Here is a 15,965-nt window from a genome sequence, read left to right on the forward strand (position 1 = left end):
TGTGGTCTATTTTGCAGCAGAAAAGGCCCAGCCGCATCTTTTTTGCCGCGTAATCCAGAGGACACAGGCTGAAGGGGCCTGGCTTCGCACCCCCCGCCTGGTCAGCATGTGCCCCTCACCCCATCCCTCAGTGATCGTAAAGGACCCTGCTGGGCTACAGCCACGGGCCCCGGGTTCCACACCATCAGAGGCCTGGGGTCCCCAAACCCCTCTCAACAACCAGTTGGATGTGAAGGCCTGCAATTTGGAACAACACTCCTGCGGTCTAGGTGGACCACAAGTCGAGCCTCAAAGGGAAGAGCAGGTGGGTGGCAGCTCTCTCTCATGGCAGGATGGTGTGTGCACAGGAAGCTGCGGGAGAGGAAAGAGGCAGTGAGGGGGTGGAGGGCTGGCTCTCCCGGGGGCCTCGGGCACCGCAGAGGGCAAAGCCGTGCAGCCCCGGCCCCCAGCCACACGGCAGAGACCTGGCCAAGGCAGCATTTGTACTCTGGGTGCCGCGGGCTCGCACACGTGGCCGTGCCTTCACGGTGGCTTCAGATCTTTAACAAGTGCCCTTGTCACCGCTCCACCTCTCCGTCCCCCACGGGAGTCAGCGCCCCAGCGGGACGGGCATGGGGCCGGGAGCGGTGCTGCCCGAGCCCGAGCGCTTGCGGCCGCACTTTACCATCTTTCGGGAGAACTGTCACACTGCGGGTGAGCTCCAAAGCCTCACACACGTCTATGAACTTTCTCATACTCAGGAAGCTGGCCGTGCTCTGTCTGCCTGCGGTGGGGAAGCAGAGTCGTGGCATCAGCCGTGCGAGGTTGCACCTGCCCCCCAGCACGGGAACGCCCCCAGGCTTCGGGACAGACAAGGAAGGTGCGTGCGCTCAGGGGCAGGCGGCTACTGTTGGGTGACAGGAAGCGTCAGCCAGGGCGGGTCCCCAGAGAGCCTTGGGAGGTGGGGTCACCACACAGGGTCACCACGCAGGGCCCTCTAGTTCCTTCTGGCCAGTCTGGCCGCTGCCCCTCTCGCTGCATCCCTGGACGGGCCCACCCCGATGGAAACGCCCCAGGACCCCCTCCCGCCCTCTGTGTACCACCCACCCAACCCGGGGCAGAACCTCTTCCTGGTTCACCTCCTGCCCCGCGATCCTGCTGTCAGCCTGGGGGCCTCTGCATCCACATGGACAGCCCGCCCCCTCCCGGCCTCTGGCTTTCTGACCCCCCTCTGCAATGGCCTCCCCACTTGCCCCTGGGGGTACCTCCCAGACCCTCCCGCATGGTCTCCACGCAAAGGGTCCCGCGCTCTGCCCACCCTCCCTCCCTCCCTCCCTCTGCTCGCATCGTTGGCCAGCCCTACCTCCCCACTTCACCCCTCCTGCCAGGCCGCACCCCACGGGCCGTGACCGACCACTGTGGGCTACGTGTGTGTGTCCCCCAAATTCACGTGTTGAGTCCCCAACGGGGTGGTCATAGGAGGCCTTGGGAGGTGATCGGGGTAGCTGAGGTCGTGAGCGTGGGGCCCTCATGATGGAATTGGTGCCCTTACGAGAAGAGGACGAGACCAGAGCACCGCCTCAAACCCTGTGCGAGGACACAGCGAGAAGGCGGCCGTCTGCAAACCACCAGACCCCACAGGCTGGCACCCTGGACTGAGGGGTGAGTGCCCGTCGTGTGGCCACTGGTCTGGGTGTCCGTCACGGCTCCCGCCCGGCCCCCACCCTCTGCCCCGCACGCCAGGCCGCTGGACTCACTGAGGAGCAGCAGGGTGTTGGTGGTCTGGCCCGCCCGGCGCAGGCGCAGGTAGACCACGCTGTCGCTGTAGTCAGTGGTCAGCACGTGGAAGCCCGCCACCCCCTTCACTGGACGGGAAGAGAAGCACGGAGTCGCCTGCTCGCGCCTGGACGGTGGGCCCCGACCCCCTGACCCCGTCCGCCTGCACGGCGGGGGCGTCTGGAAGGGCCGCAGAGTCCCCTCCACCCAGGCCCCCGGGCACACGCCTGCCACGTCGGCTCTGGGCCACGGTGGCCTGACTGCGTGTCCTGGGCGTTCATCCCCACCGGCCCATGTTCTCGGGGGAGGACAGCCGGGGCCAGTGCGGTCGGTAGCCCAACCCTGGGTCCCGGTGGCCAGGAAGCCCTGGCCACCCCTCCCCCTGCTCTCCCGAGGGCCCGGCGGTTACGCACAGGTGTTCCTGAACACAGCCCTCTTCCTGTCTTTCCGCAGGATCAGCGAGTGTGCCTGGCACCCTTGTGACCTGGGGGGAGGTGGGCTGTGAGCTCGGGGCCAGGGAGCCCCTTCTGGGCTCTGCTGCCCTGGGACTTTCCAGCGTGGACCCGGGCCGGTCCCACAGCTCAGAGGAAATACTCCAAACACCCTCTGCCCACTGAGCCCCTGGTGGACTGCGGGAGCCTCTCCCAAAAGCAGCCATTTGAGTTTTAGGGGCAGAGAGTGATGGGTATTGGGGTTTCGGGGACAGTCCTTGTGGGATTTCCAGACTGACCCACGGGCCTGGTCCCCGCCCCCACCCCCCGGCTCCCTTTCCCCTCCCTGGGCTCAGGGGTCTGCAAAGGATGTGCTGGGACCCCTGCCCTGGTCCACTCACCGGTTAAAGACGAGGACCACCTTCAGCTGGCCCATTTTGTGAACCTTCACTACAGATGCCCCCAGCTTTCTCTTGTCTCTGGCCGGCAACAACCCCTGGGTGTCAGAGGCGATGGCAAGGATGTACCAGAACCCTGAAAACTGCGGAGAGGGTGCTGGGGGCACGGGGTCTGGGCTGCCACACGGGTTCGGCCCCCACCCCAGGTCCCAGAGAACCCACAGGACAGGTGACCCTAGCCTGAGGCCCAGGGCACGTCCAGCACCCACAGGCTGGCACGGCCCCTGCCTTGGGGCCCTCGCTGCCATCCCAGGCTGAGGATGCGGATGTCCGGCTGCTCTAGGGTCCGAGGCAGCACCAGGCAGGGCCCTGGGCACCGGCTGTCAGAGCTTCCTGCCCACGTGGGCCTCGTGGGGGCCCCTTCCCTCCCAGCTGGCCCCTGCACCCCGTCCCACTGCTCTCCCTGCAGCAAAGCCCCTCCCAGACGCCCCCCAGTCTGCTCAGCCTGTGCCCGTGGCCGCCCCCACAGGAACCTTCCACCCGGCCAGCAGCCTCATTATTCCAGGACGTGTCCTGCTCGTGCTGCCTCCCCTCTGCCCACCTGGCACCTCCGGGCCACCTCAGGCCGCGCCTGTCTGGGGGCCTTTGCTACGGCCCCTCCTCGGGGCTCCTGGCTTGTGGCCCACGGCCGTCAGCTGAGTTTTGAAGCCCCAGCCTGTCCCCAAAAGAGGCCATCGGCTGCCCCACGGGGCCAACAGAAGCCTGTGCCAGAGCCCCCTGAAAGCCCGTCCAGCGGATTCCGGTGGCTCTGCGAAGATTTCCAGGGACTCCTCTTCCTGCTGCCCCTGCCCTCCCTGGCCCCGGCGCCCGGCCAGTGGGCTGGGGGCACGAGACTCACCTTGACCCAGTTGAGGTTTTGAGACTCCCTGGGGAGCTGCTTCTGCGCCAGGGACCCCCCAGGCAGCTCCAGCACCAGGACCAGCACGGGCAACAGCCAGCCTGGCCCCATCCTGGCCCTCCCCACAGCCGCCCGCCGGACGCCGCGCTTAAATGTCGCAGGCCACCAGCCCTTCGTGGGTGTCCAGCCAGCCTGCAGCCGCGAGCCAGCCTGGTGGGCCAATGGCTTGGGGAGCTTGGGGCCCTCCCTCCCCGCACGGAGGGCCAGCCCTACCCTCGGCCCTCGGAGCGGCACAGCTGCTGCCCCAGGATGCCCGAAAGATGGAGACCATGATGTTCCCGAGGTCACCTCCTGGGCTTCCGGTCACCACACGTCCCCTGGAGCCATTGCACCTGGCAGGGAGGCTCCTGGGCCTCCTGTCCTAGCCCCCCGGGGACAGAGGCAAAGGTCGGAACGTGTCATTGAGTCACTTCACAGGGACGAAAGTGAAGGACGTGAAGACGGGGCTCAGATGGTGCCGGCGCTGACGCGGGGGCTGCCTTCTCGATGCCCTTAGCAGGTACTGACGTGCTTGCATATGTGCACGTGCGTGTGTGTGAAGAGTGTGGCAGCCTGTGTGCACCTGACCTCACCTCAAGTGAAAGGCAGTCCCCACCCTGCTCCCAGCCCACCTCCCCTGACGGCTTGTGCTCTGCCAGGACTCCAGGACACAGGAGGACCGACAGGCTCGAGCCCTCTGGGGTCCCTGCTCCCCCGCCCCCCCATCCGAGAGCTCCAGCCAGGAAAAGCCAATCTTTCACACCCTGGGCATCCCAGCCCAGCGCCCTGCCCACACTTCATCCAGATCACAGGGTCTTCCTCCAAATTGAGCGGACCAGCCTCCTGCCTGCCCGGGGCCGTCGTGAGCCCTGCGGGAGGAGCAGCTGCCTCCAGCCCAGCTCCCACCTCCGGGCCAGAGGGACCCTGGGGAGGGACGGGGCGGCAGGCCTGCACTCACGTCCCCAGGCTGGCTCTGTGCTCTGTGCTCAGCCCTTGACAAGCCCACCCCGCCCATCCTCCTCTCTCTGCAGCCCCCCGGCCCCGAGGAGGCAGCTCCCTGTCGGCTCTTCTGTCTGCTCTCAGCCCAGGGCCCTGCTTGGACACAGGCGAGAGGCATGGCACAGGTTTGTGGAACCGCTTTATTTGAATCTGCATCGAGAGCCCCTGGGAGCAGCCGGCCCAAAGCCCAGCACCCGGGAGGCTGAGCAGGGAGGGTGGCGTCTGGCCAGCCTCCTCCGGTCCCCTGGGGGCTGCAGCATTCACTGGAAACCAAGAGGAACACTGGGGGACCCCGGGCTCGCCCGGAGAGGCAGCAGCTCCCCCAAGCCCCCAGCCCTGCACGGCGGGGGTAGAGCCACTGGGATGGAGGGGCCCCCAGGGCCCCCAAACTCCTCCCACCACACAGGAGCTCAGGGACGCTCACTCGGGAAGGCCGCTTACCTGGAAGACCTTGTGTGCACAGGTGACTGGGGGAGAAAGCGAGACAGTCGTGAGGACGGGGCGGGGCTCCCTGCCCAGCCGGGCACCTGGGACAGACTGTGGCCGCAGAGCACCCGGGGCCCTGCCGGCCCCTGCACACAGCCCCCCACCCCCCAGACGGGGGCCGTCCCCCCAGTTCTGACTTTGGGCGGGGACTAGGTGACTCCTTGAAGACCCCCGAGCCCTGCCTGACTCCCTGAGGCCTGGAGGGTCCCCCAGCGCAGCAGAAGCCAGCCAATGGCCCCACGGTCCGTGCCCCTCAGCGCACGGTGGCGTCAGGCACGGCGACACTCACGGTCCTTCTGCAGCTTGGCCTGCTGCTGGGACCGGAAGCCCAGGCTCCTGCTCCACTTGGTGAAGAGGCCCATGGCCTCCTGGCTGGCCAGCTCCGTCCGGCCTGCAGGGGAGGTGCCCCCGAGAGCCGGGCTGGGGGACGGGGGCGGGCAGGGGGTCCGCAGCAGGAATCAGACAGACACCTGGGACCCTGCGCTCTTCTGACCCCAAGGCCCTTTACCACGTGCAGCTCCCACCCCGTCCCTCCCTCCAGGCAGGGTCACGTCTCCCACAGAGGACAAGTGTGGGGAGGGGGCGACAGGGAAGGAAGGCTCGGGGCCCCGGTGGGGATTTCATGCAGGGATGAGTGAGGAGCAGAGCGGCCGCCAGCCCGCTGGGCTCTTTCAAGGCTGGGACCCTGGGAGGACGGAGGCCCATCCCGGCAGGGAGGCCACCACGCCCGCGGCCGCACTCACTGTACAGCTCCACGGTGCTGAAGGCCTCGTCCTGGAGCTCCAGCTGCGTGAGCACTATGGCGTAGTCCCTGAAGTTGGTGCCCAGCACCCGGTACTCCAGCACACCCAGGGCTGGGAGACAGGTGCCGCCGGGGTGGGGTCAGACCTCATGGGGGCCCCCCCCCACCAGCAGGCCGAGAGCCGCCCAGCTCTGTCCCCCCGGTCCCTGACCCCCACCCGGCTCCGGCACACAGAGGTTTGCAGTGGCTGATGGACAGCAGGCGAGTCCCAGCTCCTCCTGGGGCGCCCTCCCACGATCCTGTCCCCACGGGGCAAGAGTGCCAGCCGCCCCACCCGCGCGCACTACAGTGGGAGGCCTGGGGTCCCAGCTGAGCCTGCCTGACACAGTCGAGTCCTCGGCCCTCAGGACTGGCACCAAACCTCTCACAAAATGAGGACCTTTCACTTCCCGGGGGAGAGCGCCACTGAAGCCTGGGGTGGCGTCGCCCCCTCCCCTTCCCTTCCTGCGTGCTGACCCTGCCTGCAGGGGCAGGCGGCCCAGGGCTGCCAGGGGCAGAACCCGGCCCCGAGGACGGTCAGGGAGATGGAGCCGCCCACGCTGCCCGGAAGGACCACCGCGGCCGTCATCCTTACCGGGATTCCCGAACAGCCATCCGGAGGTTTGCTTCACCAGTTCCACAGCATGCAGGTGGCACCTCTCCAGCCTGGGAAAGAAGGGGGTCTGTCATCACCCAGGGTCTGTGTGCAGGGCAAGAGGTCTGGCCACCCAGACCCGGCCAGGGGCCAGCGTGGCTGCAGAGGGGATTCTGCCTCCCCCTCGGGGGCCCAGGTTACCCAGAAACCCTGCTCTTGACCAAAGCGAACCCGTCAGGGAAACGGGCCGGCTTGGGACCTGCAGAATGCGAATCTGCTCCGTCACCTCCCCAGAGACCCGCTCTGCCAGATCCGCACGGAGAAAACTTAGAAGTTTTGTATTGCTGCTGAGGGCACAAAAGGAGCATGAGACAAACAGGGGGTCTGCAGTTTTGTTTTGTTTTGTTTTTGTTGTTGTTGTTGTTAATTAATTAATTAATTAATTCTTTAAATTTTTGGCTGGGTTGGGTCTATCGTTGCTACGTGCGGGCTTTCTCTAGTTGCGTCAAGCGGGGGCTACTCTTCGTCGTGGTGCGCGGGCTTCTCATTGCGCTGGCTTCTCTTGTTGCAGAGCACGGGCTCTAGGCGTGCGGGCTTCAGTAGTTGTGGCGCACGGGCTCCGTAGTTGTGGCTCGCGGGCTCTAGAGCGCAGGCTCAGTAGTTGTGGCGCACGGGCTTAGTTGCTCTGAGGCATGTGGGCTCTTCCCGGACCAGGACTCGAACCCGTGTCCCCTGCATTGGCAGGCGGATTCTTAACTACTGCGCCACCAGGGAAGCCCCAGGTCTGCAGTTTTGGATGAGAGACTCAACACCAAAAGGGACCAAATTCCCTAAGCCGCCAGTCTGTAGAACGAGCAGACCCACTTCTGAAAGCGCAGCAAGATCAGCTCATGGCCCAGTTCCGTGCAGGACACAGGAATAGCGAGGAAAAGCCTGAAAGGACGTGTAACCAGCAAAAACAAGCCAGTAAACTGACAAGGCGTATTGTGGGGCCCTGAGAGGGAAAACAGTGGGACTTGGCACAGAAACAGACAAATCAAAGGAACAGAACAGAAAGCCCGAAAATAAAGCAAAACGCAGAGGAGGTTAGCGCGAGACAAAGTAGCATCTCAGTCAGTGGAGGAAGAGGGACCACTGGGTGAGTGGAGCTGGGCAACTGGGCCCTCCAGCGAGGGTCACGGCTCGCGCATCCCCAGGCTCAGGCCCGAGCAGGTCAGAGGTCAGAGGCCCTCTCAGCTCCAGGGAGACAGAAAGGCTTCTGAACACAAAACCCAGAAGCCCTGAAAGAAGCCAGGCGTTTACACCTGCACAAAAACTAAAAGAGCCCTTCCTATCAACAACTCCTCGGTGGTATAAGAAAAATGACCAACTGGGAAATATATTTGCATCTAACTTTATCGCAAACATGGCTAAAATCCCTAATACTTAAGGGTTCTTGCAAGTCAATAATAACCCACCCGAGGGAAAAATATGCAAAAGATATGAACAGACGTTGGGCTGGGAAGGAAACACAGAAGGAACAGGTACCGAGATGTCTCACTCCCTTGTGATCAGAGGAAGAAGCAAAAACTAACGTGGGGCAGTTTGTCGCCTATCAGAGCACAGAGGGAGCAAACGCCGGGTGCTGGCACCACCTCGGGGGACCCGCCTCATGTGACATGGAGCAACCTCTCCAGAAGGACAGATGCACTTCGGCTCCTAGGGATTTATCCCTCTGAGGCCAGTTCACCAGGGTCCACGCCCCAAAGTGTGTTTCCAGTTGCAAAAGACTGGAGACCACTGTCTGCCCATCAGCAGAGCCCTGGAAGACAGCCCGGTAGAGCATTACCCAGCTATAAAAAATAGTTCCTCAAAAAATGTCACATAGAGTCACCATATGACCCAACAATCCCACACCTGGGTGTGTCCCCAAAAGAGTTGAAAGCAGGATCTCAAAGAGATATTTGCACACCCGTGTTTACAGCCATGTTATTCACAATAGCCAAAAGCTGGAAGCAGCCCAAGTGTCCACTGACAGATGAACGGGAACAGGATGTGGTCCATCCATACAACGGAATATTACTCAGCCTTAAAAAAGAAGGAAATTCCGACACAGGCTGCAAACTGGATGAACCTGGAGTCCGTTATGTTTCATGAAATAAGTCAGATGCAAGACAAATGTAGGACTCCCCCAGGTGAGGCCCTAGAAAAGTCAAATCCACAGGAAGTAGATGGTAGGGCCTGGGGCTGGGGGAGGGGAGGAGGAGTGAGTATTTAGTGGGGACAGAGCTTCAGTTTAGGAAGATGAGAAGGTCCTGGAGGGACTTCCCTGGTGGCCCACTGGTTAAGAATCTACCTCCCAATGCAGGGGACGCGGGTTCGATCCCTGGTCGGGGAACTAAGATCCCACATGCCGCAGGGCAACTAAGCCCACATGCCTCAACGAAGAGTCCCGCGTGCCGCAACAAAGACCTGACGCAGCCAAAAATAAATAAATTAATTAAAAAAAAAAAAAAAAAAAGTCCTGGAGATGGATGTGGTGATGGTTGCACAACGATGTGAATGGACTTAATGCCCCTGAACTGTACACTTAAAATGGTAAATTTTATGTTATGTTTATTTTACCACAGTCTTTTAAAATTTTAATAAAGACAAAAGAGAATAAAATTTTAAATGTTTCAAAAGAGGGCAGATTGCCTGGTGACGCAGTGGTTAAAAATCCGCCTGCCAATGCAGGGGACATGGGTTCGAGCCCTGGTCCGGGAAGATCCCACATGCCGCGGAGCAACTAAGCCCGTGCGCCACAACTACTGAGCCTGCGCTCTAGAGCCCACGAGCCACAACGACGGAGGCCGCGTGCCACAACTACTGAAGCCCGCGCGCCTAGAGCCCATGCTCTGCAGCAAGAGAAGACACCACAATAAGAAGCCCGTGCACTGCAACGAAGACCCAACGCAGCCAAAAATAAAATAAATGAAATAAATAAATTTATTAAAAAAAAAAAAAAAAGAGGGCAGAGACCCCAGGGACTGACACAGAACAGCATTCGGCCCTCGTGTTTAAATGACGTGCGTGGGCCTGCACGTCCCTGAGGAGCTGCAGCAGATCAAAACCGTGGGCCACCTGTGGGGAGGGGGCCACTGGCTGAGGTGGGGGAGGAAGGACCCCTGCTTTCCACCCCTGGGGATTCTGAGTTTTCTTTTGGCTGTGCCACGCGGCTTACAAAATCTTAGTTCCCCAACCAGGGATCGAACCCATGCCCTCGGCAGTGAAAGCACCGAGTGCCAACCACTGGACCGCCAGGGAATTCCCAGGGCACTCTGATTTTTTGAAACACGCAAATGTGTTTCCTGTTCAAAATCTGGCAAATGAAGTTCACGTTAAATGACAAAATGAAACGGCTGCTTGCCTGTCCTGTAAGCCCTGGTCTGAGTGTGAGTCCTGTAGAGGGTCTGGCCGAGGTCCTCAGGCAGAGGCACCTTGACAGGGCTCAGAGCAAGGCCACTCACCAGCCACTACCACAAGCAGATGCCAGAAAGAGTGTCGGAGACCCCCCTCCCCCGCGATCGCCGTGGTCCTCTCCCCGTCCACGGCTGTTGCACAGGGCCCAGGGCTCTCCAGAGGCCTGTTTTCCCACCAGCCTCATCAGGACTCACCGAGCCATGTGGCTTTGGGGCTGCCACCCACGCCACGTGTGACCCCATGTCCACCCAACACAGAGGGGCCCCCACCCCAGCACAGACCTCCTCTGTCCTTGCTCGTCCTCGGCCAGGCCGGCCCAGGTGGACGGCAGCCCCGCCATCTCCTGAAGGGCGTGAGGGCGCCTCGGGGAGCAGGGGAGAGAGTTCTCCTCTCAGGCCGCGCGGTGGCTCCAGATACAGGGTGGAAATGCCCGTGGTGCACCACCAGCTGGTGACTGCCTGGCCTTCCCCACGTGAAAGGTGGGGGCGCTAGAACGACACCTCCCCCAGCACGCCATGCCCCCGCCCCCTGCCTGGCTCCCCCCAGGTGTCCCAGGCAGCAAGGTCCCCCAGCAGCACGACCCCTCCTTCCAGCATCCCTTCCCCCAAGGTGTGCGTGGGGTCTGCTCCACTGGCCCAAATCAGCCAAGGCTCAGCCTGACACCACAAGTCCTGTCTGATAAATGACCTCAGTGACCACGTCTTCTGGGGATTCATTTTCCGAGAGAACCAGGGCCTCGAAGCCACAGATGCACGGACCCACCTTAAGTAGCAGCTCAGAAGGGCCTTAAGCAAAGAAGAGGCCTCTCCCACTGACCAGAGACCCTGCCAAGCTAACCAAGGGCCTGGAACAGCAGGCGGGGCGGTCAGAAGCTGTGCCCGGCCCCGGTGGAGAAGGCGTGAGTCCCACCCAGGGGCGCCCCAGCCGGGAGTCCAGGGATGCAGACCCCAGACGCCAGGCAGAGGGTGGCGCTCAGAGCAGAGCCCAGCGCGGAGGGAGGTGAGGGCGGGGCCCGCCGTCCAGACCCCAGCCCCACGCACCTGTGCCGGGAGGACAGCATCTTCAGGGTGTTCTCTGGCGTGAGGGTCACCACGACCCCCTCGATGTTCTTTGTGGCCTTCTCCACCACAAAGTCCTTCTCCCCCGAGGCCACGGCGAGAATGTACCAGGACCCCAGGAGCTGACGGAGGAGGAGCGGGTGAGGGGGCCTGTCCCTCCAGCCCTGGCCCATCCTCTTGATCTGGGGGCCCTGACGCAGGTCAGCCCATCCACCCACAGCCCCCGTGGTCTGGGCTGGCACTGGGGGAGCCCAGAGGCTGTGCGGCCCCAAGGCATGTGCTGGCACAAGAGGGCTGTCACCTGCCGAGGGTCCAGCCTCCCCAGCCACGCGGCCCGGGCCCTGGGCACTAAGACCAAAGCCAGAAGGGCGGCGAGCAGCACACCCCTCATCCTCTCAGAGCTCTGCACACCAGCACACCTGCGCGGGGGCCCAAGGGTGAGCGAGCCCTCCAGCCCCTGGAAGCCTGTTTATATGGCTCTGAATGCACTGCTGTGGGCGGCCGCTAACCGCCGGGGCACCATCCTGGCCTCTCTTCTAGCAAGGTGGCAAAAGTACTGGGTGGTGCGGGGGGCGGGGGAATTAATCCTCCAGACGCGCCAGAGAGTGGGCAGTGGGCCCTGGGGAGCGTGTGCGAAGCCCCTCCTACGTAGACACCTTCGCGCCATCCCCGCTTCTCTCACTTGGAAGGTTCCAGAAGGAGCATCCAGCCCTCAGCGGCACCATCCCCTCCCCCGCCCCTCCCGGGAGCCAACAGTCTCTGGCTCAGTCTGGGCGGGCCAGGGACCCTGCCCTTGAACCCAGGCCAAGGTCATGTCTGAGGAGAGGGGCAAGAACAAGCAGCCCCTCCAGAAGCTGCAGCTTTGCGTATCTTTTGTTTTCATCCTTAAAAGTACGAAAAGTCCCCGCGCGGTTTTTTGGAAAGTTCCCACCTCCTCCCTGCCCAGCCACCCTCCTGCTGTGCGGGCACGGGCTCCTGCCCCGTCATGGCAACACCCAGCGGAATGCCCTGTTCCTTCCGCCCGCCGCCCGCCCGTCCGGACCTGCCCACTCTCTGGGCAGCCTCACCCTGCTGCCTCCTGCCCCTACTCACCATGACCCTGGCCAGGCCCCCAAGGCCGCATGGGAGCTCTCCCTGGGCCTGGGCTGCCCGCCCTGGGTCATCGGAGACCCTGCCTGGGCGTGAAGGGCAGGGGGCTCGGCAGGATCTGTCTGAGGCCCCGAAACCCAGGCGGAAGTAACTGGGAAGATGCCTTGCCGGGGTGGGGGACCCTGCACGCCACAGCTCCCAGACCCCTCTGCTGGTTGGCTTCCAGGGGTGCTGCGGACACAGGACAGGCAGGGTTTGGAAGGTGAGGGCAGATGAAGCCATCTGTCCTGCCGGGCCTTCCCAGGAGAGGAAAGCCACTCTGACTGCAAAACTCCGATGGACACGGAGCAGCTGCCAGGACGGGACCATAGGGCAGCACCGGACTCAGGAGGAAGCTTCAGAAAAGCGTCACTTCTGGGAGGGAGGAGTGCTAGAAAGGGCAAGGGTGCCTTTCCTCACTGGGTAGCAGGAGTTAAAAAAACTCCTGTAAACATAAGACCCTTCAAGGACTTCCCTGGTGGCACAGAGGTTAAGAATCCGCCTGCCAATGCAGGGGACACAGGTTCGGGCCCTGGTCCAGGAAGATACCACATGCCATGGAGCAACTAAGCCTGTGCACCACAACTACTGAGCCTGCGCTCTAGAGCCCGCGAGCCATAACTACTGAGCCTGCATGCCACAACTACTGAAGCCCGCACATCTGGAGCCCGTGCTCCGCAACAAGAGAAGCCACCGCAATGAGAAGCCCGCGCACCAGGACGAAGGGTAGCCCCCGCTTGCCGCAACTAGAGAAAGCCCGCGTGCAGCAACGAAGACCCAATGCAGCCATAAATAAATAAATAAATAAATAAAATTTAAATACACAAACAAAGACCCTTCAAGACGAAAGAGAACCAAACTTCACACACACACACGCACACACACAACCCGGTACCCAAAATGCCATTCATTAAAGAGAATTTTCTGCACTCACATTAGCAGATGCATATGAATTAGGAATCTTGTTAGTCACCCAAACTGCCAGCCCCATGCAGGAAATGAATAGACTTCAGTAGTCTTTATACTTTGCTCCTAGAAGAAGAAATCAAAATAAGAATGAAAACACTTCCTCTAATGGAAATCCCACCGAGGGGAAAGGGGGGTGCGTGGAAAGCAGAATAAAACCGTAACATAACGTTCCAAACGGAATTAAATATGCTGAAGCTTTGAAGGGCATTAAAGGAACATCTTGAATGAAGAATTTTTTTAATTAACCAAGAGCAGAAATGAGCAAAAACAGGAAAGAATTAAGTAAGAGCTAATTGTGTTCAGGAAACAATTTGACTATTAGACTTTACTGATAAAGAAAAATTCTTCAGGGTCTCCAGGCAAAATGATCAAATCATTTTCAAGGGTGAGAGACATAAGCTGGCATCAAACTTCCAAGAGCAAACTACCAGGCAAGGCAAACAGAATTACACTCACAGCAGATGTGCACACACCACTTCAACAAAGGCAGGGCTAATGGACCCACTGCAGGTGAGGATAAAGAAGCTCTAAAAAATCTAGGACAGGTCTTGAGGGTTTAATATATAATTGTACTCTTGATAACAGAGAGTAAAACATGCACAAAATTGATTGGTCACAAAGAAAGCATCGATGAGTTCCACAAAGTAGAAATATTACAAACAACGTTCTCTGACCAAAACACAATAAAACTGGGACTTCCCTGGCAGTCCCGGGGTTAAGACTCTGTGCTTCCAATGCAGGGCATGTGGGTTTGATCCCTGGTCGGGGAACTAAGATCCCACATGCCGTGCAGCACGGCCAAAAAAACCCCCAAAAACATAACAAAATACAGTAAAACTAGATTTTTTTTAACTTTCTATTTTAACAAATACTATTGGATGAAAGGAAAAATACAAACTGAAATTACAGGATTTATTTAAAATAAATATAATAAAAATACCATGTAATTCAGGGTCAGAGGAAACATCATAACCTTAAACACACCATTAAAAATAAAAGAATGAAACTAAATGCATTAAATTCCCAACTCTAAGAGCTGGACAAAGAACAAGATAAACCGTAGGATGTCACGAGGAAGGAAATAATAATGATAAAAGTGGGAAATAATAAATAGAGTATAGAGAACAGCAGATATAATTAATGAACCAAAGTCCTCATCCTTGGAAAAATGAACAGAATTTTTCTGTGAATTTGCAGAATTATTACCAAAATCATTAGTATTCTTTTTAAAAATAACAGAATTAACTAACATGAATAAGAAAAAATGGAGAGACCATAAATACATGAAGTAAGAAGTGACAAAAGGGTGGGAAGTGACCTTTGGGACAGAAGAAAAAAGTGTTGCATCAACAGAAAGTGCTTTGCTGACCTCTAAGCAAATCACTTTGAAGTCCTCAATGAGATGGATAATTTTACAGGAAAATTCAGTTTGCCAAAATTTACCCTATTAGACAAAGAGATAGATCTATAGATAGATAGTAGATAGATGATAGATAGGTAGGTAGATAGATAGATAGATATAGATAGATAAAAGAGAAGCTATGAGGAAGGACTAGATTAATGGATGGCAGAATGGTACCCACGCGGGAATAGACGGGACAGTGGAGCAGAGTAAAAGTTCAGAATGTAAAGGCTGCTTTAGACCTTCATCTTCCAAATCCAACTCTGGCTCTTCTCAGGATCACTTTTTATTAACTTCTTTTTTTTAAACCATAGGTCGTATTTTCCTGTTTCTTTGTATGTGTAGTAACTTCTGTGCTAGACGTTACTGATGATGCATTGTAGAAGCTCTGGTCTCCATTATCACCCTCTGATTTGTGTCCCCCCCCCCCAAGATCCTGTGCTAAAGCCCTCATGGCCCGATGTGGCCAAATTTGGCGTTAGGGCCTTTTAGGGGGTGATAAGTTTAAGTGAGGTCATAAGGGTAGGACCCTGATCCGGTAGGGCTAGCGCCCTCAGAAGAGGGAAGGGCACCAAAGATCTATCTCCGCGTGTCTGCAGAGAAGAGGCCAGCGGGGGACGCAGCAGGAAGGCCACCGTCCACAAGCCAACAAGGGGGTCTCACCAGACACCAGCCCTCTCAGCACCCTGATCTCAGGCTTCCAGCCTCCAGAAACCTGAGAAAGTAAACTCCTGTTGTTTCTGCACCACGCCCAGCAGGGTTCTGTGTTACGGAACCAAGCAGCCCAAGCCCAAGCAGACATCCTAGAACCTTCTATGGGGAAGTCCAGCTGAGGCAGACGACCTTGCTCCCTCGAGCTCTGGCCTGACAGATCTGGGGAAAAGTGCAAGTATTCCCCAAGCACCTCGAATGCGTCAGAATTCGGTCTCCAAACATCTGCCCTGTGGGTCTGTTGGGACTCGGTTCAGGATTTGCTAAGGCGAGTCCCAGGTAGGTCCTCCCTCAGGGCTGGTCCTTACTCCTGCAGGGCTTACTGGTGGCTGGCTGGACACCTGAGGGTCAGCAGGGTCTCTCCTCTCTGGCTGGACCAGCACCCCAGCACCCCAGCCGTGCTTGGAACCCGGTCACGCTGCTCTGCACGTGGGTAGGGGGCTGACACCCGCCCACATTCTCTACCCTGCCCCAGCTGATGGAAGGGGGGGGGGAATCACACATCACAGCGCAGGTCCTGGGGTGAGAGAATGCAGGGTGCCCCCAGGCACTGACGAAGGCTGGGCTGACCTGCGGGTGCGAGCCAGTGGGGGGCCAGAGGGCAGCCGTGGCCGAGGGCCTTGGACCCAATGCCCATGGATTTGAGTTCGGGGCAGTAGGGAGCCATGGGCGAAGGTAGACAGGCGCCGGCTGTGGTCACCTTTCATTTGAGAGGAGCTCTGCTCAGGGAGCCCAGCCTGGGGCTGCCTCTGGCTCTCAGGGACCAGAGAAGACCCTAGGAGTGTGGCAGACGACGCCCCGTCCCCCTACCCCCGCACCGCCCCCAGGGCAGCCTGGCTTGCGGCTGACTGAGCCCCCTGCAGGGGGACGTCCA

At 59.3% G+C, this 15,965-nt stretch overlaps 2 protein-coding genes across 10 annotated transcripts; both read right to left on the reverse strand.

The window, feature by feature from the left end:
• Nucleotides 1-231: 231 nt before the first annotated feature.
• LCN10 (lipocalin 10) lies at nt 232-3,632 on the reverse strand. 9 transcript variants are annotated; one of them, XR_014248101.1, is made up of 6 exons: nt 2,588-3,572; nt 2,169-2,239; nt 1,737-1,844; nt 1,532-1,566; nt 665-763; nt 240-351 (listed from the first exon to the last, which is right to left on the reverse strand). XR_014248101.1 is itself a non-coding variant. In XM_082404495.1 (5 exons), exons 1-5 carry the CDS (start codon nt 2,890-2,892, stop codon nt 323-325), a joined length of 612 nt encoding a protein of 203 aa, XP_082260621.1. In that variant the 5' UTR covers nt 2,893-3,572; the 3' UTR covers nt 232-322. The 9 variants fall into 9 exon arrangements, 5 of the variants coding, with proteins under 5 accessions (XP_082260621.1, XP_082260622.1, XP_082260620.1 ...); XM_082404495.1 differs by lacking the exon at nt 1,532-1,566 and having other exon boundaries at nt 232-351; XM_082404496.1 differs by lacking the exon at nt 1,532-1,566 and having other exon boundaries at nt 266-763; nt 2,588-2,682; nt 3,483-3,632.
• A 90-nt stretch (nt 3,633-3,722) lies between these two features.
• On the reverse strand, nt 3,723-11,425 carry LCN6 (lipocalin 6). Its single transcript, XM_082400883.1, has 6 exons — nt 11,183-11,425; nt 10,864-11,003; nt 6,383-6,453; nt 5,750-5,860; nt 5,296-5,397; nt 3,723-4,987 (listed from the first exon to the last, which is right to left on the reverse strand). Exons 1-6 carry the CDS (start codon nt 11,270-11,272, stop codon nt 4,941-4,943), a joined length of 561 nt encoding a protein of 186 aa, XP_082257009.1. The 5' UTR covers nt 11,273-11,425; the 3' UTR covers nt 3,723-4,940.
• Between the last annotated feature and the right edge of the window lie 4,540 nt (nt 11,426-15,965).

The sequence above is a fragment of the Balaenoptera borealis genome (genome assembly GCF_965194805.1).
Source record: "Balaenoptera borealis genome assembly, chromosome: 8".
Lineage (NCBI taxonomy): Eukaryota > Metazoa > Chordata > Mammalia > Artiodactyla > Balaenopteridae > Balaenoptera > Balaenoptera borealis.